The sequence below is a fragment of the Bombyx mori genome, chromosome 3 (assembly GCF_030269925.1).
Source record: "Bombyx mori chromosome 3, ASM3026992v2".
Classification (NCBI taxonomy): domain Eukaryota; kingdom Metazoa; phylum Arthropoda; class Insecta; order Lepidoptera; family Bombycidae; genus Bombyx; species Bombyx mori.
Window position 1 is genome coordinate 10,506,124 of NC_085109.1, and position 24,459 is coordinate 10,530,582.

The 24,459-nt window shown below is 35.9% G+C and overlaps 3 protein-coding genes across 4 annotated transcripts in view; 2 read left to right on the forward strand and 1 right to left on the reverse strand.

Moving 5' to 3' along the window:
- On the forward strand, positions 1-18,030 carry LOC101740981 (malate dehydrogenase, mitochondrial). Of its 2 annotated transcripts, none has more exons than XM_004931662.5 (7): positions 1-345; positions 926-1,139; positions 5,684-5,831; positions 9,700-9,885; positions 13,472-13,672; positions 14,292-14,503; positions 17,312-18,030. In XM_004931662.5, exons 1-7 carry the CDS (start codon positions 78-80, stop codon positions 17,568-17,570), a joined length of 1,488 nt encoding a protein of 495 aa, XP_004931719.1. In that variant the 5' UTR covers positions 1-77; the 3' UTR covers positions 17,571-18,030. The 2 variants fall into 2 exon arrangements, with proteins under 2 accessions (XP_004931719.1, XP_021207311.3); XM_021351636.3 differs by lacking the exon at positions 17,312-18,030 and adding an exon at positions 15,378-15,720.
- Positions 1-24,459, forward strand: part of LOC101746018 (protein split ends) — an 84,543-nt gene that overhangs the window by 33,903 nt on the left and 26,181 nt on the right. The window lies entirely within an intron of this gene.
- The window catches only part of LOC101741123 (pancreatic lipase-related protein 2), a 21,024-nt gene continuing 14,582 nt past the window's right edge, over positions 18,018-24,459 (reverse strand). Inside the window, exons 7-8 of the mRNA XM_004931663.5 lie at positions 19,978-20,131; positions 18,018-18,150 (exon numbers count right to left, since the gene is read on the reverse strand). Coding sequence (XP_004931720.1) covers positions 18,087-18,150; positions 19,978-20,131 — 218 coding nt within the window. The 3' untranslated portion in view covers positions 18,018-18,086. The remainder of the gene's footprint in view (positions 18,151-19,977; positions 20,132-24,459) is intronic.

The following is a 24,459-nucleotide window of genomic DNA, read 5'->3' on the forward strand; positions in this document are numbered from 1 at the left end:
GACAGAAAAAAAAACAAATTAAAACATGTCAAATTCTAGCAGCAACATACAATAAAGTTTTTTTTTAATAAATAAAAATGAATCCATCCACAGTCTTCATTAAATCAAAACATTTATGGTCATGTCTACTCGATGCATATGTACCATTAACGTTTCGGAGTGACGTATTCAACAGATGTTATGCTAAGAAATCTGGTGATGACGAATGTAGAAGAGCATTAGTGGATATTCCACCGGACGTAGACCCGAAATGCCCACAGCCCTGTGAGAGAATAAAAAAGAAAAAACCTGGTTTATTACATAGAATTAAATTGAGGGTCATCGAAGGAGGCACGAATTTCGGAAGTAAGTCCCGATTATATCACTTTCACTATCACTTTTGTAAAGAAGTTTTGTTTTTCATTCTGCCCTCATTTATAGGACAGTACGTTAGATGTCTCTTTTTTTCTTTAAATTTTACCACCGACCAGTCGTATGCTGAGAAACATTAGGTCTTGTATTGGCAAGTAACAGTAGCAATCTGTTGGATGGTTTAATTAAAAACCACCCAGCGGCTAGTGGTCTACTGCGGACGAATGCTCCAGAGATAAAAGAACTAGCTCGTGTTCAGTCGAGCCGAAATGTCCACTAAGTTATATCGCCCGACGTATAAGCCTGCTTAACTATGTTATGTAATTGGTGCCACAGTCCTGCCTATCACCGTCCGTCCGCTTTGAAGAAGAAAATAAAGATTAAATGGAAGTAATCCGTCTCAGTTCGTCTTCGAAGTGTGGGGAAGCTGTTGTACTGTAGAACTCAGAATTAAAACTCAGTCTCAAAGTGGGTGTCGACACGTACATAATTGGTGTCTTTGAGCTCGTAAACACTTGACACCAGGTGGACCGTCACCAAATTCTACTGTTTAATCAATTGTTTTAAAACACAGCTCCATTTCGGCGCGTCTCGTGTAAAGAAGAGGAGAAGCTTCCTCCGAAAAAAGTTGATACTGAAACGAAGGCATTGCCGCCACCGTCACGACCGGCAAAGGTGCCTTCAATGCCGGAGACTAGGTCAGGCGTCCAAGTATCGATTCTTGGTGCAGACTCTCCGTTAGGACACTACGTAGCTTTGCTTTTGAAACAATGTCCTTGTATAAAGAAGTAAGTTTGTCTTCTAGTCCATTTTTAATTATAGCTCGTGGATTTTTTACAAAAGATATATCCTGGTCGAAATGACGCAGTAAATGTCACTAACCACCTAATCGATCGAAACTGCTGGAATATCTTTAAATATTTTCCTACCTAATTTCTTGAGTTTCCTGTTGCAAGCCCAAATAGTCACTATGACTCCACCTATTTCTACAGCGGCCGTTGTGTCAAAGATGTTTCGATACCTAACCCATGCATCAGCCCGCTGAGTTTCTCGCCGGATCTTCTCAGTGGCTCGCGATTCCGATCCAGTGGTAGATTGATGATAGTCGTCGTGGCCTAACGGATAAGACGTCCGGTGCATTCGTGTTGAAGCGATGCACCGGTGTTCGAATCCCGCAGGCGGGTACCAATTTTTCTAATGAAATACGTACTCAACTAATGTTCACGATTAACTTCCACGGTGAAGGAATAACATCGTGTAATAAAAATGAAACCCGCAAAATTATAATTTGCGTAATTACTGGTGGTAGGACCTCTTGTGAGTCCGCGCGCGTAGGTACCACCACCCTGCCTATTTCTGCCGTGAAGCAGTAATGCGTTTCGGTTTGAAGGGCGTGGCAGGCGTTGTAGCTATACTGAGACCTTAGAACTGATATCTCAAGGTGGGTGGCGCATTCACGGAATAGATAAATAAGGTTCGAATGGTAATGTAGGCGGGGCAAGCGTGCCACAGTTATGATTGTACAAACATAACTCGACCGATTCTTTCATTCACCGCGTTTAGTGCGCTTCGGACTACTTTGGCGAACAGATCTCCGCATTATAGTGCCGTGTTGTGCAATTATAACTTGTAAAACAAAAAATCAGACCTCAAGTATAGAGCGAGGAGGTATATCTTTCGATCGGTAAGTCGAAATTACCATTTAATTACAATATTATTTGTCTAAAACATAAAAATATACTGAGCATTATGAAATTCCAAACATTAACAATATTATTGCAGCAAGTTATAAATAGCATACATTGCGCGATGTGTACTCGCCCAATGAACGCAATGACCAAGTAAGCTTCCAATGTACTACATGCATTGCGTTCTCTACACTTCAATCTTTGAAATTTCGGCCTTTGCACTGATTGGCCGTGGTGCAGTTTGTCGATAGTGAGGTGACCATGTGGTGAAATAAAATCATCGACAGAATTCTCGACTATATTTACATTTGACATGGATAATTTTTGCATTATTTTATATTTAATTAATGATACATAGTATATTCTTAGTGAGACGTATTTTGAGTAAAATAAATATGTATTATTATTATTGAATTATTATCATTGAATTAAAGTGAAGATATAATATAAAGGGGCATGTAGACCTCTCATTTACGGGTATTTACTATATTGTATAAGACGTATTAAAATCTAAGTAAAATGCTATTTGACTTATGCAGTAAATAAAAAATTTTAGGTTTCCTAAAGAACCTAACGCCAGGGAACAATGGATTGACGTGACAGGTAGAGGAAACTGGAGACAAAGACGAGTACTATTTGCTCTAAACATTTTACTGAAAATGATTTTACCATAAAAAAAATCAGAATACACTTAGTTTTGAAAAATTCATTCGCAATTAATAGCAAGCGCCAACTGCTTAACAAATACGTTTTATTCCAGCGACAGTGACTATTTGTAATTAATAAAAGTAAAATAGTTTTTTTTTTTCAATATTTATTTCATGTTTCATTTTCTCCATTCATTCATCAGATAATTTATCGATAAAGAATATCGATTTTATCAAGCACTAGCGTGTATGAACATTTTTATTGCCTTTTTTCGTGTGTGAGTGTGTATGCCTACGGGTGTTTTGTGCTAGTTTGCGAACGAATATCTGTCCTGAGATTTATGTGTGGCTGTTTTTGTTGTGTGCGAAATGCTTGTAATCACAGTGTGTGTATGTGTAGAAATTAAAATAGTGGGGATGAAGCGGCAACACTGGTTCTAATACAAAATTAGAGCAAAGGCCTTTCCAACCTTATTTATCTATTCCGTGGGCGCATTTACGTCGTAGATGTCTATGAGCTCCAGTAACCACTTAACTCCAGGTGGGCTGTGAGGTCGTCGAACCATCTAAGCAATAAAAAAAAACATTTAAAAGCGAACGGGCCTGAATTCGCGCTCCGATCAACGGCAATAATTTGTTAGATTGTCTGATATTTTTCGAGTATAGCGTTTTCAACGCGATGACCTACTTGCCGGTCTGCCCGCGCAGGGAAACTGTATTATGAAAGTGTTGCCGAAACAAAGCCATTTACAATTAACAAAGATGATCGTGTTTAGCTAAATTACAGCTCTACAGTTTAATTGTAAAGTCCTACTAATTAAATTTAATTTTGACCCATTTCTGAGCGACCCCGTTCTAGTTTGTTTTCCTCACACGAAAAGCTTTGTAACACGATTTCGATTTTTAGAAATGTAATTGGAATAAGGCTCCCAAGTTTAAACTTTGCTAGAATAGGTATTCTTGTTTTAATTTTAAAATATGCGAAAAAATCAAATTACCTACCTACTCATTTTTAAATTTTGTTAATTTTTATTTTATTTAACAAGCAACTATTTCGTAGGTCAATGGTTTTTTGTATACATACTAGAAAGCCTTAGCGTTTGAAACATCATTCAAAATCATTAAAAATCATTTCAAACTTGCATCACGGTTCTTAGAGATTGAGTGTGCGTTGTATTTGCGTCGTTATTTAGATGAATTGAAACATGTATATAAATATCACGTTCCACAGCTTTTCGTCAGCTTAGAAGCAAACGTAATCGCAATGCCATTGACGTAATCGGGCCCTTAGTTAAGAATTACCTCGGAACCAATCAAATTATCTTCCTCAAAAGTTTTTCGAAGTGTCATTTTGTAATCAAAAGCAAAATATCTCAGACATTCAAAATCGAAATCTCTCACAATAATAATATTGTTTCGTTGATTATTTCAAGACTACTTTACGTTTTTACTCTTTGTTGGAATTCACTAGAATTGCTCAACAACCAAACGAGCCTCATGACAAAATTAAAGTGTCGGCAAGATACATCGGTAAAGCGTGCTCGAACCCGATGCGGCTCATGAATCCGACCCTTGAGGACCGTTCGTTTCAGCCGATGTCACAACATGAGCCGTATACCAGTGTATTTATCGCACTCCCTGATCCGGACATGAGAAGCGGGTCGGCGGGCCGAAATTAAAACGTAAACTCGGGCTCCATTTGACGTTCAAATGCGAACAGTTCATGAATATAAATTTGACTATTTAAAACTCAAAAAGAGAATAAATACTTCTGCCCAAAAATATTTAATAAACTAAAAGAGAGTTCAATTATTAAATTTATAATTAAGTTAATAAACAAAAGAGAAAAAGAAAAAAGGTCTAATTTCATTTGTTTACCGAAACGTGATCGCGAAAACTAAATTCGGATATCGGAAATGTGTAATAAACCGCGAAATTAAACCGGTCTAAGCAGTCTTAATTATGTCTACGACTCGTAAAAACTGAAGAAATTACTATACGCGTACTAGTAAAAATACATTACGGCGCCAGGGATGGCTGAGCGGCAGTTTCCGTCATCATTCGTATTCGGTAGAACTCAGCTTATTGCAATAAAAGCCAATAAAACCTTTTGAATAATCGTTATTGAAACTCTCAACACATAATTTTCACAACGACAGGGTAAACCAACAGTCTCGTTTCAACTGACAGACTGACAGACACTGACTGACTGCCTGAGACTGACCGACATACTATCAGACTGACTGACTGCCTGAGATTGACTGACAGACTGACTGCCTGAGACTGAGTGACTGCCTGAGTCTGACCGAGACGACTCTGTCCACGTACCGCCATTTTATACTCTGGCGTTACGGCGTCTACCCTACATTTTTGTGATGTTTATCAAAACAACATTTTATCATTTAAAATAACAATCAAAACAAATCAAAACTATATTACTAAAGTCGTTATCCACGACATATATTTTTATTTCGATAATCGCCCAACAATAATCCAATCCAATCTCTAAATAACGCCTCCGAGCTCATATTAATACGAGGTCAACTCTAAACAAATCCAATTGCCCTCGTCCGTTCCAACGCGCCGAGAATTTGCGAGGTATTCAGAAAGCACACATCAAACTTTTACTGAGGCTTTATACGCCCCATTATATTGTACATTGAGGCGAACGTAATAAAAGAAGTCAAGATTTTACGGCCACTCCGTGACTACCGCGCGGTCTATGTTTATCATTGAAATTTTATTGCCCTGAAACTGTGTAATATGCATTTGATTTTCTGACGTGCTGTATTGAAATATGATATTTGAAATTTGATTTACAGCTGTATTGGTTTTAAGCGTGTTCAATAATATAAAATCGGGCTAGCTAGGATACTGAATCTCTGCTCAACTTACTAGTCATAAATGCTTCAAGGTTTTCTGCATCCGTATACATTATCGGAAGAATGTCCTTTACAGAAATATGGTACAGTATAATACCTCGTAATTCACTTTCAGATTGCGTTTGTACGAAGCAAAGCACTGCGAATGTTCGGCATGCAACCGGAATCTTTGTAAAGTCGTGAAAGATCTACAACATATCAACACGAATTGCCTTGTGCAGGCTTTTAGCAGTTCTTGTAACGAATTGGAACGATGTCTACAGGTATATTTGATAAATCAAAATTGTAATATGAATTCCAATAGAGAATATTCATTATTTTCAACGGAATTAGGCGTATTTAAACCTTCCTTAATTGACTGTTAAGATGCGCGGAGGTATTTAAAATGATCTTTTATAGGTCTCATAAAATTCTACCCATAAAATATACCTGCAGAAGAAAACCAAATTAAATATGTTTAAAAATATGTTTAAAAATGAATAAATCAAAACCATTCTTATTTCACTTAGACAGAGAGCTCACTGTACTGAATTTCTGTTTCTGTATTGGTGTCATTTTTCATATCGGACATAAGTTACACGACAAAATACCCTGCGAAAAGGAGTAGCATCTTCAACCTCGGAAAAAACTCTAGACGACCATCTCTCAGAATTAGCCGCTTAATCAACTGCTTTAATTATTATTTTTCAAACATCTATTTCGTTTTACGTGTGAAATTTGAAATGGTAAAGTAAATTTATTATATTAAGCACTCTCTGAATTTTTTATATATTTTACTTGGTTTACAATCCTACACGTTTACTGTTAGTTTACCAACATAAATATTTAAAAATTATGGTTCGACGTTTACCTAAAGCAATAAACTTCTCGAAAATTAATTATTAAGATGAAGTTATTTGTTAAGTAAATTTATTAATATATTCCTCTTAATACTGTATGATCTATTATATGTATGTATGTGTGTATATATGTATATGTGATTTTGTATATATACTTTTTTTTGTATGTATTCGTAACTTAATATAAATTTCATTGCACCTACCACTATTCACTCTGCACTACCTTTGGTTGACTGGTAGAGAATGCCTTAGGCATTAAGTCCGCCAATGTAAATTTTACATATATATATAATATAAATATAAATAAATAATAGTATAAGTATAAATAAATAAATTATAGTAGTTATGTATAGAATTTCAGGTAATTTAGCAATAAATTTCAATGTCGATAACTCTTTATTAGGACAACATTGCCATGTTGGGTTCATGATTCAAATTATTAATTCTCGATTTTACTAATTTAGTTTTCCTTGATTGTTTAGGCACTTCCTAAAGGCCAGCTTGAGTATAAATTAAATTTTATTTTAATAATTTATACGCGGCTTATGGTACATATTGATAAAACAATGATAAATAACTATTACTACTTAAATAATACCTCGTAAAATGTTTGGTTTGTTCAGTGTCAGTTTGACAAGGCAAATAGATTAATTACGACTTAACGTATTTAAAGTAAGTAGATTAACCTAATTTTGCAAACACAGCATTCACCGTAATTTGTAGTATTAGTGAACAGTTTACTGTACAAACGTTAGTAATTTCTATTGCTTAGATGGATAGGGATGAGCTGACGGCCCACCTGGTGTTAAGTGGTTACTGGAGCCCATAGACATCTACAACGTACATGCGCCACGCACCTTGAGATATAAGTTCTAAGATCTCAGTATAGTTAGGTACAACGGCTGCCCCACCCTTCAAACCGAAACGCATTACTGCTTCACGGCAGAAATAGGCAGGGCGGTGGTACCTACCCGTGCGGACTCACAAGAGGTCCTACCACCAGTACCACCAGTATTCGAGAATTAGTTACATCTCATAATATCCAAGTCAAATCCAGTTTATTGATCTGTGGTGGATAGATGAATAAACTTACGACAAAGGTGATGATTTCGAAGCGAAAAAAAATTTCCCCATTTTCAAGTTGATAAACTTTCATGGTCTCTTTCTCCTGAAATGGACAAGAAACGCATATAAAATCTAAAATTCAAAACGTGCCTTTGAAAAAAGTTTTGGAACTCCAGGGGTACGGTTCGTAAGACGGAAAAAAGTTGGCGTCATTAATAAAAGTTACGTCATCAAAGTACTTAGATACGAAAATATGTCGAATGGAAATAATTCACAAGAGAAAGCGCAACGGCGTCGAAGGCCGCCTAAAAATAAAACTCAAGTTAATAATTAGTTTGTGCAACATCGCTTAGAACAACCGCAAAAATAATTTAAGTTTCAATGACTGACCTATTTAAATTTGTACGATTTGTTTTTCAAATTGCGCTCATTTATTTTCCAAGAAGCCTTAATGCAAATAATGTTTAAGAATCTAAATTGAATTTAACTGTAGCGTGACTTTTAGACGATATACCAGAGTTTTATGTTGGAAAATACAGTAACCCTAGGGAGTTGTTTGGTCGATAATAACGTGTTTTATTTTATGTTTTATTCGCAAGTAAGTGATGGACGACGACCTTACCCGACTTGGCAATCAATATGTTTGTACCGCACGGATATAAATTAAGTAATACTAGAGGTCCCGCAGTAGTCGAAATTCGACTATAATTAATTGGTATTGTAAGTTTGTACACTATTATGATTGTATTTTATACTTCTATAATCACTAATTTCGCCAAAACTACACAAAAAATATTAACAAAGACAAACGATGTTTAATCTATTCTCAATTTCACAACAGACGTCAAGAACAAAAGTTTGACAATAAATAGTATGCATGCGTGTGTGCGTTAAATACATGGTATGTAGTGTGTGTAACGTTTTCTTTATTGATTTAATGTATCTTTTATGCATTATTTAAAAAAAATATTAACATTGTGCACTTCTTCTCTATATTCTCTATAAGTGTAGAAAATTTCATACTCCTCCGTCCGCGCAATTTTCGTAAAAAGGGATACAAAGTTTTTGCTTCACGTATTAATATATAGATATGCATACGAGTTCGTACTAACTACTAATTCTTACAAACAACTAATTCCTTCCGAATCAGAATTAAAATGAGAAATCTGCAAAGCAATTAGTTAACAAAAAAACCTTTGGATAGTTTTTTTATTTTTTTATTGCTTAGATGGGTGGACGAGCTCACAGCCCACCTGGTGTTAAGTTGTGGTGGAGCCCATAGACATCTACAACGTAAATGCGCCACCCACCTTGAGATATAAGTTCTAAGGTCTCAGTATAGTTACAACGGCTGCCCCACCCTTCAAACCGAAACGCATTAATACTTCACGTTAGAAATAGGCGGTACCTACCCGTGCGGACTCACAAGTGGCCTACCACCAGTAAATTTTTATTATCGTAATTTACATTATCGCAAAAAACCTCTGTTGCTAATTGATATCAGTGGCTAATTTAATATTCATCGTAAAATATACGAAACACAGGGTGTAAGATGATCTAGATTATCATTCTACATTAATGTATACCATACATTTTAATTCCAAATAATGGAGTGTCTTCCTCGTCTATGGAGAAGGAGCGCCGCCAAGTCTATTCGCTGCGAATGTTTTATTTTCAACTTACAAACTGTTATTTACTTGACTGATATTAATCACATTTAAAGTGTAATTTCTTCATTGAATTTTCCCTTTTCGGATAATTAATGATCGTTTGCTTTAAAATAGTTTTTGTTATAATAATATTTTTCGAAAACGCTTGATTATTAATTTCAACAGGGAACGGCTTATTAGTGCCCTTGACATTGACAGTGTCTATGAGCGACACGAGCTGCTTACCATTAAATGGTATCTATACCTGTTTTCGATAGTTAATTTATTTCTAATTTATATGATGTAAACGAATCACTTCATCTGTTTAAGAATAACTGTGTATGTGTGGGTGTGTGTGTGTGTGTTTTAAGCACCTTAAATATTTAGTTATTAAATATTAAAGCAAAATACACTTTTCTGGGATTAAATATTGCCAGTCAATTTACAGTCCAAAAAAGCACATTAATTCACGCGTGAAGGAATGACAAGCTAAAACAGCCTTTTCAATCATAAAACATTTTTTATATCCTATCACTCTGATTTGCACACACGTCTGATTTTGGCTCTTTGTTCTTCAGAATACAGATATAGTGTTGATGCTTGAAAGCAGTTATCCGAACTTGGACCTATCTTTTGAGAAGAGATTCAATTGTCAAGCGCCCATAGTGAAAAACTACGCCGATGCTATAGCCAACGAATGTCCTAAAGCGTTCATAATAGTTTGCACAACGCCCATTGATTGTATGGTACCATTGATAGCAGAGGTATTTGTTTATTTTATTATTCTTACTATACTGAACTGGACTTTAATGTAAAAATGCTTTTTTTTGCGTCGATGATCAAACTCGATATTTCATGACCTTATTATATACATGTCATTAAATACCAGGTATATCAGCTGTTCCAAGTAAATACGTACCTAGACAAACTTAGTTTGCGTTCGCGTATGATTTTCACGACATGGGAATAACCGCAAAATTTATTCTACAGCCCACAGACGTCCACTGCTGGGCATGGGCCTCCCCAAAGCCTCACATAACCATCGGTTTTGGGTTGCTTGCATCCAGGGGATCCCCACGAATCTCGATAAATCGTTGGTCCACTTTGTGGGCGGGATACTCACCCAAAATTTATTAATTTATTATTACTGGGTGATGACCGAGCTTTGCTCGTTTTTTTTTTTTATAACGCCATCTTATATGTCTTTAAAGCAGTAAAAATAGTATTTTTATTCGCCAATAGATGTCGAGAAGAGTCATAAAGTTGATTATCGATAAAGTTGATTATTGAAAACACGAATAAAACAAAATTTTCTGAAAAAAAATCGTAGCTATATCGATTTATCGCCCACGAAATCCCCTGTATACTAAATTTTATGAGAAACGTTGGAGCCGTTTCCGAGATTTAGATTACCTACAAGAATTGCTCGTTTAAAGGTATAAGATTTTGCTAAGTACTAGCATCAATCTGACTGCGAAGCACTTAGGCGTACCGATTTGAAGGACAATTGTAATTGATACTGACTAGTCCGATATTAGCAATATTCGATATGAATATATAGTATTATATGCATTCTCTGCACGTTATTAAAGGTTTTACGATACGATAATGTCAACACGCTAAAAGTTTACGAGCAGCCGATATGGATCGTCAAATATCGCGTTATGAATGTAATTGACTCCTGTAGTAAGCGTTTTAATGACGTGGCTTTTTCTGGGTTAATTTGAAGCACGTTCCTAAGTTGAACTTATAGTTGATTAGGTGAACATTCTGTTTGAGAATTGCTTAAATCGTTTATTACGATAATTTAATTTTACCTATATACATTTTAACTATATTAAAGTTTACAACATATCAGTTTCTAAGCACGATGCCCGGTGTACCAGTGGTCATAACACAATTTTTTACTGCTCCCGATGGATGGCTCATGCTTTTTTTTATATTGCTTAAAAGGGTGGACGAGCTCACAGCCCACCTGGTGTTAAGTGGTTAATGGACATAGACATCTATAACGTAAATGCGCCACCCACCTTGAGATATAAGTTCTAAGGTTTCAAGTATAGTTACAACGGCTGCCCCACCCTTCAAACCGAAACGCATTACTGCTTCACGGCAGAAATAGGTAAAGTGGTGGTACCTACCCGCACGGACTCACAAGAGGTCCTACCACCAGTAAAAAATGCGGGGTTAAATGGTCACCGAAACACAAAAATACAACAAAACGAATGCCTTAACAATTATACTGTTACAGTCCCGACCTTCAAGCAGGAATACACGACCGCTTCGCGACTCTTGTTATTTCCAGCAACACAACTACTATAATCTAGACATGTACATGACAATCATCGTTTCAAACAGCCTGTTTTACACTGAAAGACTTCATTTCATTGATCGACCCGTTCCAAAAGCTGGCTTGTAACCACGTCACAAAGTCACATCTACAATGTTCAACAGGCGAAAAATTGGCAGTTAAATCTCGTTGCATGAGTTTCCCATATTCTCTTTACGCAAGGGCCGTGATAAATATTTCGCATGTTTCCCTGGGGCCGGGCCGTTTTCAATCTCGTGCTAAATTACATTGTTCCACTCACGGATCCTGTCCGTAGCTTTTATTGTGAGTTCGCTATTTCTTTGAACTTTGCAGAGTTCTTCCTCATTCATATGGAACAAGAATTTGATTTGAAGATTGAGGTTCGATTATTGTTGTCCTCGAGAAGTTTACACTCAATTACGATCGAATGATTTTTTGGCATACATTTAATGATGAAAAGGAAATTGTGATAGCTACTTCAAATTGCATATTTCGTTGGTGTCATTGTGATTGTGGGACGCATCGATATATATTTTAATGATTTGCTATAGTTGACGGAAGACGCCCTGGGACCGCCTTTTAAGTAATTGTTTAGCCCGTGAATAATATAATGTGAATTTAGCAACCTTGAAACGTAAGGTCAAAGTCTAAATTGTATTGTAAATTCCTGCTACGATTAGGCAAAATTAAATCAAAAACATTCCCATTTTCTTAGACGAGAGAATCGATAAGTAGAAAATGCCTTCAATTTCACAACACTTCCTCGCAACCTCTCAAACAAAATGTCCTATTTTCTTAATAAGTCCGAAAATAGAATAACATGGCCAATCATAATAATACAAATAAACGGTTTATTATCACATTGTCTGGAGCACCGTGTCTCTATGAGGGTAATTGGGAAGGTCAATACTTTGGCGGAGTAATGGACTGAACAAATATTCAGAGAGAGGCCTCACCACTTTTATGCTATCTCTTGGATTTCTAATTTCCTCGAATATAAGAGTAGACAAATGAGATTACAAATATAGATAGATTGCTACAGTTTCCATACTGTTTTTAAGTACAATTTAAAAATAATTTAATGGTTATTCAATTGTCAGTTTTAATAATTCAAATACTAAATTATGAGTCAATGTCTTTTGATAAAACTGTTGCGAATAAGGAGCAGTTTTTTTTCGTTTCATGAAACTACCGAAAAAGATCCTAAGGGTAATCTTGAAAAGAATCAGCATTGTTTTTTTTTGGACGTCCATGCTATGACGTAACGAGGCCTTGTAGAGAAGGGCAGACTTGTTTTTTGTAATTTTACCCAAGACGCCACGTTGTGGAAACGATAGCAAACTTCAAATAAAGGAATATTTTTAAGATATGAAGTTAAGTTCGAGAAGAAAAACATACAAATAGGGTTATATTATAGTCGATAAGTAAAATGCACACACACAATATATGAAAATTTGTGCACCTGTAAAATTTATTTATTTAAAAACATTTCATCTTATCATTTGTTAATCTATGCATATTCATAGTAATCTATATTAGGCCATAGTTCTAATAAATTCACCAACAAAAATTTCTGAAAATAAATCGTAGCTAGATCGATTTATCGCCCCCGAAATCCGCTGTATACTAAATTTTATGAAAATCGTTGGAGCCGTTTCTGAGATTCAGATTATATATTTATATACAAGAATTGCTCGTTTAAAGATATAATAATATAGTATTATAATCATAAAATTTATAAAGTTAAAATTACCAATGTCAAATAAACATACAAGAAATCAGTAAAATTTTAATGTACTAAAATCTTCATGTGTTACATGTAATATGTATGTATGATCGTTTACGGAAGTAATTATTTATACACTTTTTAAAACACTTGTAATGAAGACTGTACTTGTAATAAATCTGCCAATAATATGCTACTGTTGAATATAGGTAATATAAAGTAGTTTATTTCTGCAGACGATTGAAAAACGTAATGGAAATAACCCTCGGAAGAAATTGTTGTTAAGTAGTACTTAAATAGATTTTTTGTTCAGACGCTGAAAGAAACCGGTTGGTATGATCCTCGAAAGGTGCTCGGTTCTCTGGCTGTACCAGAAATGCGTGCTAGCACGCTCGCTGCAAGGGCCCTGTGTCTTGAACCTCGATATACTAGAGTCCCTATCGTTGGAGGAACTGAAGGCGAATCACTAGTTCCGCTGTTTTCAAAAGCTGTTGAATACTTTGACTTTGCTAAGGTACCAACTTCCTATTCCTATTCATGAGCACAGTTGTTAATAAAAATATATTTGGTAGATCATCGTACCTATTTGTATCACGAAAATAACTTATGTTTTTTTTTTATTGCTTAGATGGGTGGACCAGCTCACATCCCACCTGGTGTTAAGTGGTTACTGGAGCCCATAGACATCTACAACGTAAATGCGCCACCCGTGCCTGCTTCACGGCAGAAATAGACAGGGCGGTGGAACCTACCTGTGCAGACTCACAAGAGGTCCTACCACCAGTGATTACGCAAATTAGAATTTTGCGGATTTGATTTTTTTTACACGATGTTATTCCTTCACCGTGGATATCAATCGTGAACATTTGTTAAGTACGTATTTCATTAGAACATCATTAGTACATCCAAGAAGCCGTAAAACAATCACTGAAACAACTTCACGCTGTTCTATTGAAACCAATTCCGGGCCAATCTCCGGGGATTATCCATTTCTATCGCAAATCCTTTGCACGGGTTCCTTTTAACAATGTTTTGCTACAAACGATTTTATTGAATTAATCTAGAAAGAGACATTACGTAAAGTAATTTAATTACTCGTATATCAAGGTTTTTTGTTGTTACTTTCTTGCTAGCATAATGCCCTTATGATGACTGATGCTGTGCGAGGGGCCCAAACTGCTGTTACCAGGACCGATGGAGCTTGTGTTAGAGCTGCCGACCTTAGCGAGGCCCATGCGCTATCTGGTTTAGTAACAAAGGTCGCACATGCTCTCCTCTGTCACGACATCCCAAGAGTTACTGGTTTTGTAGAAACAGATGCCAGTCAAGTCATTTCTCCTGCCAGGTTTAGTATATGATTCTATTTTGTATTGCTACATATATTTAGGATAGTTGTACATCGAATCAACGTTGTACGTTACAAAGAACATAACTTATTAGTGCAACTCATGTTAAATTGCCAAAAAGTTACACGAAATTCGAAAAAGACCGCGATATTTAAAAAAAAGGGTGCGTGCACTTATGTACGCGCGTAAGAAGTACTTTATTACTTTACTACGTAAGCGTACTTTATTTTTTTTTTATTTTTATTTTTTTAATATTAAATCGTTAATAATAAATATTTAACGTTAATAATTTCATAATATTTAGTATGAATTATATTAAATAATAATTTTGTCATTTATATTACTAAATAATACATACGGATAGTTAACCTCAATTGTATTGGAGCACTTAGGAAGGTTGATGAGCACAGTTTTTTCACAAATATTTTCTAATATTAATTAGTATTGATTTAAATATTCAATTTAAATCACTTCTGATTATAATTCAGACGCACATATAAAATTCGCACTTGTATAATGAAAACAAACACGTGTTTTAAATGTGGAAACTCAAAGCATGTGGATAAATATTATCAATATAAATACACAGTCAACAGAGGCAGCGTGCGTGCCAACATGCGCCACTAACAGAGGTTCCATTTCTGTTTTGTTGGTAGCATTTTTTCCTCAACTTAATGAGCGATTTAGTGGGCAACTGCATTTCTGTTAATTTTGTGTCACGATGTGCGCGCATCGTAAAATTTCACTCTCATCAATTTTTCATAACGCGCCTAAAGAACGATAACTTAAAAAAAATAATAGTTTAGAAGCGTTTTTTTTTCCTGAATTATGTTGAATAAACTAGAAGATTTCAACGCCCTCTTCTGCCTTCAGATATGTAGCAAATACTGTAGTAATTGGAGGGAGTGGAGTAGTGAAAAATTTGGGGCTACCCAAGATGACGGATTGGGAAACCACACTTGTTAATTTTGCGTTAATCGAATTGCTCGAAAAGCAGAAAATGGTTGAAGATTGGCATTTTAAATACTGCAGCTCTTCCTGTAGACTGGACGCCTGTCAGTTCCAATTCTTCACTCCGGGGTCTTTCCAAAGATTTGACGACTGTGCTTATGCTAATTTATAGTGTTTGAGTGATTACTTTTTTTTAAATAAATTGTCGTGTTTATGTATGTAATATGTTTGTATTTTTTTATTCAATAAAATGTTTTTATTGTTAGTTTCTGTTTTACTACCAACGTTGTTAATTCGCTTAGTATAGGTTAACGACACTAAATAGCTACTTACTTGATCAATTTTATTGTTAATCTGAATACGTACGAGAAAGGGACGTCTCAACAAACGTGACGCATGCGTTACATAACGTAACGTAGGTGACCTAATTATATGGAATAACAAGTGTCACATCCTTCAAACCGATTGTTTCGCGACAAAAATAAGCAGAATAGTTATACCTAACCACTTGGATCCAAAATCCATCAAGCACTGGTTAATGATTACTTGATGAAATAACACTCTCCTAACTTTAAAGGACAATGCCCATTTTCTATGGGCGTTTGGGCCCCTAAAAAAAGTTGTCCTGTCATGATGGTTTTAACTTCATTTGATAGACAAAGAAATATCGTTTCATATTCAGAAAACGATTTTTATATTCTCACCCAGGCTTAAGAGAAATCTGTTTTTTTCTGCAGCTAAAATTAAGTTGTTAATTGTTTTCTTCGAAATCAATAATCGCTCTCATAATTATTTACAGTATTAAATAAGTTAATTGTGGTTAATGTTGCTAGAAATAAGCCCTTACGTACATTTTATTATTATTATATCCTGATAATAATAATAAAATGAAATGAAAATCCGGAAGCCGGCAACGATATTGTTGTTGTTGTTTTTAAATTCACCAATAAGCAGGCAAAGAGCGTAGCCTATACAGCCTAGTCTGTCGAAGTTATATATTTTTTATGTCAATAAAAAGCCGGTGTATCTCTTTTTATTGCTTTTTGGGAGTTTTGACGTCAACTCGATGAATACCACATTGACTGAGCATGAGTTTACGCAGACCTTTTATACACAATATTACAAATACAAATAATACAAATTACACAATAAACTATTAAAAAAACATTAAAATAAAAATTCAAGTGACGCTTCACTCGGGTTGCTGCCAAAACTCTCTGATCATATATAATAAGAATAGAGTAATAGTAGGCCATTGATATTTTTACTAATGGAATCATTAATATCTAAAAATGTTAAATAATTCATGGTTTTAAGTAATAATAATTATTACAATATATAAATATTGAATTGAACAAAAATAAACTAGGAAGCCTGTGAATTATAAGCATTAGCAATTTTTTTTTTTTATTTGTTGTTCAAGTCACAAACAACTCTTTCGTTTGACAGCATATAGGTTTGCTATAAGGCTGTATGGGCTAAGCCCTTTGCCTATTGGCGAATTTAAAAACTATGGCATGGATAGTTTTGGGATGTTATCAAATAAGTAATTTAATTTTTTGGAAAACAATGCCAGGTTGAAAGAAATGTTGATACATAAACTAAACAACGTGAAAAAATAAGGCAGTTTTTCAAGTACAAATAGTTTTGACATAAAGTTGGCCCACTTTTAGGCATTGTCCTTTAAATAAGAAATTGACATCTAAATTAACGATGTTACAGTGGAGACATTCTCTGTACGATATCAGATAAGCGCTGAAGCAATAGATACCCTATAAGCTTGATCTCTTTGCTTATTCCGTCTAAACCATCAATACTTCTATAACGTTTTGATTCATTTACATCTTCACATCCAGATACCTTGCAATCGAAGTTCTGCTAAACAAGCACGGGATTTGCAGGAAGCTTGACCTGCCGAGCGATATGAGCTTACTCGAACTCGAACTCGTCGATTTGGCTTTTGAGCATTTAAAGCTTAACGTCGATCTCGCATACAAATGGTACGATGCGTTATTAGTCGGTGAATGCGAGAGATGCCAAATGGCGATGAAGACCGACTGGCACATGCCGAGGCACTACCGCCATTTAGATGACTGCGCTAGTCAATTGACGTAAGGGATTTTGTGGAAAAAAAAATGGAACACCGGTTTAAATATTATTTTTTTCTCTTATAAGAAGTATAAGTAAGAAGTAAAATGATTCGATAGATTTATCTATAAAATTCGTCATTATGGTATTTGGTATTGCTACTATTACTTAGTTGCTAGATACCGTGAAATAGATACATAGTAAGGAACTCGATATTTCTTTTTGGCATTACATTTCCCGCTCAAAAAACGTTATCTTTTTTGCATGCATAATCTGAATTAGAATCAAAATTTAATTCTGTAAATGATATGTGAACTTGTCTGTAATGTAACAATAGAAGAATAATGTTTATTTTATTTTCTGTGATTCACACAAATTTCAAGAGCATTGTGTTCAGACGTAAAAAGTTAAAAACCTTTACTGAGTCTAACCAGACTTATTGTATTTTGTTGCTGTAAAAAAAAAACGAATAAATTTGAATAAATAATCGTGTTTTTATTTAACATTAGCCACTAATTTGTTTGGTAACACAACACTTATATACTAGGGTCCATTTTTGGCGAATGGCGGACTCTGGTTTGTTTCTAAATACATTTTCCCCGCCATTCTGTAATGAAAACGTTTATTAATTGACATTTACTTGCGATTGGATTTGTCGAGCCCGTTTTGTATAATGTTATGACGAAGCTATCTCTCTTTTCGGCTTGAATAGTATGCAATAAAGACTTTAATATTTATTTTTTGATTGCTTAGATGAGTGGACGAGCTCACAGCCCACCTGGTGTTAAGTGGTTACTGGAGCCCACAGACATCTACAACGTAAATGCGCCACCCATCTTGAGATATAAGTTCTAAGGTCTCAAGTATAGTTAGAAGTATAGTTTATTTGGGGATATGAGTGAACAAGCTCTCCGGGCACCAGGTCCTATGGTTATCAGAGCGCATAGACCTCACAACGTGAACGCTGACATTGAGGTATGAGGTCGAAGTCTCATTTACACTTAAATGCAATATTTCCAGCTCACGTCTCAACGTCTCTGTCTCTAAATACAAGAGCAATTGCATATCTATCTGCGGCCCTCATCCAAGCAAGCACGCCATGACGCGCTATTTCAGAATTTCTAAAAACCTATTCTATGTCACGCTAAATGTTAATGGCGCGGCCATTGTGACTTCGAAACTTGGAATGTATAATGCCGTGTCGTACACAATACCGACGCGATATTTCACTCTCAAACCTTTCGGGACCTCTTTGCTTACTGGCTTAGTACACCGTAGATAATCTCGACAAGGTTGCCTAGTGATCACCGTCACTGTTTTTTTATTTATTTTTTATTGGTTGGATGGGTGGACGATCTCACAGCCCACCTGGTGTTAAGTGGTCACTGGAGCCCATAGACATCTAAAACCTAAATTGCGCCACCCACCTTGAGATATAAGTTCTAAGGTCTCAGTATAGTTACAACGGCTACACCACCTTTCAAACCGAATCGCATTGCTGCTTCACGGTAGAAATAGGTGGGGTGGTGGTATCTACCCGTGCGGATTCACAAGAGGTCCTACCACCAGTAACAGTATCTATCCGCGGTCCTCATCCAAGCAAGCACGCTATGACGTGCTGATTCAGAATTTCTAAAAACCCATTCTACGTCACGCTAAATGTCAATGACGCGGCCACTGTGACTTGGAATCTTGGAATTTTACAATACCGACGCGATATTTCACTCTCAAACCTTTCGGGACCTCTTTGCTTACTGGCTTAGTACACTGTAGATAATCTCGACAAGGTTGCCTAGTGATCGCTATCACCGTATTCAAATAAGGCCTCAAAGAAAACACTATTGCTGTTCACGGACAAATAAGTTCAGTGCGACTTCAGATTCTCCACGAGCTCGTTATACAAATGGAAATTGAACAAATACTGGGAGAAAAATCTGATAAGCTTATTCGAGAATACCACTCTTGGTTATGGCTAGGTCATACACTAATTTACAAATAGATATACTAATTTTTAAATATGAAAACGTATATTTTTCTTTTCAATCCCACAAAAATAAAAAATAACGATATTTAGATGAAATTGACTCCGCTTGGTAAGTGAGCTCGGAAGGCGCGGTACTCAAAGTAAGCACCTGACCAACATTTCAACCAAAACATTGTAATAATTAAGGACAGTTTTACTGGTGGTAGGACCTCTTGTGAGTCCGCGCGGGTAGGTACCACCACTCTGCCTATGTCTGCCGTGAAGCAGTAATGCGTTTCGGCCTGAAGGGTGGGGCAGTCGTTGTAACTATATTTGAGACCTTGGAACTTATATCTCAAGGTGGGTGGCGCATTTACGTTGTAGATGTCTATGGGCTCCAGTAACCACTTAACACCAGGTGGGCTGTGAGCTCTCCACCCATCTAAGGAATTTAAAAAAAAAGTCACTCACTGCAATCCGGCCCTTATTCCTAAATACCCGTGTACTTGGAATTGACAGTCACTGGTGGCCGACTTCCAATCTCGGCACAGAGTCGCCGGGAAGCCTAAAGGGTTGCCCACTGACTCTGCGTAAAGCCTCCACGATCGGACGTGACTGCAACCATCTGAGGGTATTACAATAATTTCATTTGACTTACCTGAACATGACATTGAACACAGTAATTTATTAAAACCATCCTGTTTGCTTAGCGCGAGTTTTTTAACATTTCGATCGCGTTGAAGTTCACTCAAATTTGTATGGAGTTGGAACAGCGCCCCTGTTTGCCGTTAGGAAGTTAGAGAACTCTCACTAAGCACACTGGTAATTTGTGAGAGGATAGTATAAACATTTTAAGAACACTTTAAATATGTCGATTTTCTTCGAAAATCGATTTTTATTATTGCTTAGATGCATGGACGAGCTCACAATCCACCTGGTGTTAAGTGGTTACTGGAGCACATAGACAACTACAACGTAAATGCGCCACCCACCTTGAGATATAAGTTCTAAGGTAGTTACAACGGCTGCCCCACCCTTCAAACCGAAACGCATTACTGCTTCACGGCAGAAATAGGCGGGGCGGTGGTACCTACCCGCGCGGACTCACAAGACGTCCTACCACCAGTAAAAAATCGTATATCATAGTATTTCATAACCTACTAACATTCTGGTTCGGTGCGTCCGATTTGTTCGTAGGTCGACCCCAGGTACATTATCGCTAATAAGCTATTGACATTTACTGAAAGATCAACCTTTGGCGCGGGGCCAAACAGACACCCTCCTAGGCTTATACACACATGTGTATGAGAAAATGTCATGTGCAAATATAATATTATATGTTCACAAAATGAGGTCAGAGTAATTTCCATTTGCGACTTAAGCGTTTATTTTGATTTAAGAGTGTATGTAAATCAAATTACCGTAATGAATGTGTATTTTTTTTGTAAATGAGTGAACCAGCTTAAGGCCCTTCTGTTGTTAAGTGATTACCGGAGCCCGTAGACATCATATCGTGAACGACACCATCTTAAGACATAAGCTCAAAAGCTCAATTTTATTGCAACGATTGACCAATCTTTCAACCCGAAACGCATTACTGTTTAGCGACATAAATAGATGGGACTTTCGAATGGCTTTCAACGATAATATATTTTAAAGCTTACTAATAATCATGCCTAAATATTAATGAAATATGTACATATATACATACATATGTGTTATGTATCTCATAAAATTCATACAACTGAAACATTATTCCTTACGTAAATATGATTATTTCAACTGTCAAAATTATGTTTTTTTTTTTTTTTTTTTATAACAACTAAGAGGCAAACGAGCAAGACGGGTCACCTGATGGTAAGTGATTCACCGCCGCCCACGGTCACCAGCGTTTACGCCAGTGCGTTGCCTACCAATGTTATGTTTCATGAAGCTTAGAAAAATCTACTAAATTAGTACTAAGTTAGTCCATACCCGTGAGTCTTCGTGAATATGTAAACAATACAATTTTCGAAATCTGTACCATGATAACTGGTTAAATTGTTTTCGGTACATTAAGAAAAACAATACTCTAATAATCTTATAAAAAAAAGTAAAGACAAATAATTTTAAGCGCATCGAATCATTGTCATTAAAATTTTGTAATATCTGTTCATGCAATAACAATCTAATAATGTTTACAACAATCCAAGTCGCGTTACAAGTAAACTAAACCACCTACATAACCTTTATTATTATCTAATAGAAAGGTAATACTGTGTTCTAAAAGCAAAATCAGTTTGGGGTGAAATCGATCGCGCCTAAACTGTGATGGGTTGATATGCAGAAAATTCACTTAACCTCATCATCAATCTCATAGTAATTCGGAGCTAAGCTAATTTCCCGTCTGGTTCGCCTCCTAGAGATCGTTAACACGTTAGAAGCAGATGCGAGTAACTAATGTTTTTCTATTTAATCTGTTTGTATGTGTGTATGTGTATGTATATATTATTTTCAAGGTTTCTCTCTAATCAGTAAATTGGAAGGTGCATCTTTTATCATATAATATATATTCATTAAATAATAAATGTTGTTTAAAAAACAAACATGTGTATTTGTGAAACCTTCAATAATTTTGGCTTCAAGATTCAAGGAGACGCATGTAAACTTTCTGGAAGAGGATAATTGTAGGATTTAGTAATGATCATAATTGATAATTATTTTGCATTTTATTCGTTTAAATTACATAGATTTATTTAGAATGTATTAAGTACGAATATTAGGTACGAAGCAGAGCGCAAAGAGAACCACGAATATAAGAAGCAGTGTATAATGCTTCCTATCTCATTTTTTCTCACTTTATCTTATGAATTTATGTGTCTGTCTCTTTTTAATACGCCTTTATTAGCTTCAGACGTATGTTTGTAACGAAATCTTTGAACATGATTTTGACCCCTTCAAAACGTCAGATTAACTCGAAATTTGGTATACCTACTTATTAAGGGCCGATGCCAGTACAATATTTAAAAAAAAAATTAAAAAAGATTTGAAAATATTGAAATTCAACTAAAAAATGGAAAATAAATAATAGTAAAAAAAAATAACAAAATACGCTTTTACAGAAAATCCAACCCAAAAAAGCGTGGGGTGCATGGTACAAGTAGTTATAAATATTTTATGAACAGATAAGAGTAGAAGGGTTATTTTGATAATATCCTGAAGAGCACCCCACGCTTTTTTTACAATAATTCACTATTCTTAATTCAAATTAATTTAAAAAAAACTATTTTTTAGTTGGATTTTCTATAAAAGCGTATTTTGTTAGTTTTTTTAAACTAATATGTATTACTGTCGCTTTTTAGTTTCATCGACTTTCAAATCACAACGATGCCAAAGAAGTTTCCACTTTAAAAACATGTGATTACAATTAATTTCTGTTTTTTTTTTAAATCCTGCTAATTTCGTTAAGGATATTAGAACGAAATTATAAAATTATTGTTCTGTCATCCTTCCTGGATGCGTTAGCAAATTTTCAAGGTAATCGGATGTTTTGAAATAAGTGACAATAAAATTCATAGATTCCGTTATATACAAACATGCATACCTAACAATACATACATACCAAGCTAATAAAATCGTGTTAAAATCTTTGTCATCAAACTGTTTTGATCACGTAAAATTGACTAAATTGAAATCAACCGCTTCATTTCGGAACTTGTTTTTGTCGTTGATCTGTTCAGTGGTGAATCACTTGAACAAAATCTCTTGCTTTTACTTACGATAAAATATTTTTATCGACCCTTTATTAAGAAGTTACGAAAACGTTAATACGGATTGTTTATGTCTATAGAGGTTGATATTGTGACAGACGTTCTTTTTCTTTGCCGGAACTTTTTCTTGTTTAGCATAATAATAGCATTTGTTTTTTAATACACACATGATTGAATGAGGCTATGACCCACCTCCAGTCCACTTTGAAGCATATAAGCTCGAAGTCTCAATCGGATAGTACAACGGCTATTCTGCTCTTCAAATCGGAAAGCGCGACTGCTTATGACAGAAATAGTCAGGATTATGCCTACACGTGCGTGCTTACAATAAAATTGTCAAAGAACCTTGGTACAAAGTTGAATGGCACTATTCGTTTATCAACTCCGTCAACAACGTCAACTCCTCGCTCGATTACGTTGGCATAACTCCCTAGGTTACCAGCTTAGGTAAGAGAAAAACTGACTAATAAATGAACTGAATAACTGAACACTGATGTTCATTCAATATCATCCATCAGTAGTAATAGTATCCTCACTTGACGTCCTTACGGATCCATCAGATCCAATAACCGTTGCATTAGACGCCTTTAGCTCTAACACTAGGAGCAGGCTTAGGGACCCCGGTAACCGTACTCGTCGAACTCGACAAAGAGGTCGACGTATAACCTAACCTAAACATCAGCCCGTTGAGTTTCGCGCCGGATTTTCTCAGCGGATCGCGATTCCGATCCGGTAGTAGATTCATTCGCGAAACAGTTTCTCTTGAGTTGTTAGGTCTCCTTTGGAGGCGCTTGGGTAGCTGTTAGCAAACCCCACCCCTCCTGGCTGAGCCCTTACCCACCTATCCTGGAGAAACTGGTAAGGCCTCCAGGCCACCAGTAATCTTATTTTTTTTTATCTTATATGCTGGTAGGATATTGCACGCGTATTACACTGTCTTTTATGCCGCGATATTTGCGTTCTTATTGCTTAGTAGGAAAGCCCTAAAGTCTTCAATAGTAAGCCTGGTTGACTAAAATCGATCTTGGAATAAATGTAGCACGTATTAGTAAGAGTAAGACATAGCCAAGCCCTTACTTATATAAAACATTTCGAAGGATGACCTATATGATTCTACGTACAATACTTATTACGTATGGTAAGAATGTTACAACCCTATCGTTTCGGCGGGAGACGATCGATGCTCTGACGTCACTAGGGATGC

Bases quoted from the DNA above. Each gene is read 5' to 3' on its own strand.
- LOC101740981 (XM_004931662.5), top strand. From the start codon at position 78: ATGAATCCATCCACAGTCTTCATTAAATCAAAACATTTATGGTCATGT. The intron at 1,140-5,683 runs GTAAGTTTGTCT...ATTCACTTTCAG, and splicing joins CAATGTCCTTGTATAAAGAA to ATTGCGTTTGTACGAAGCAA. The intron at 14,504-17,311 runs GTTTAGTATATG...CTTCACATCCAG, and splicing joins CAAGTCATTTCTCCTGCCAG to ATACCTTGCAATCGAAGTTC.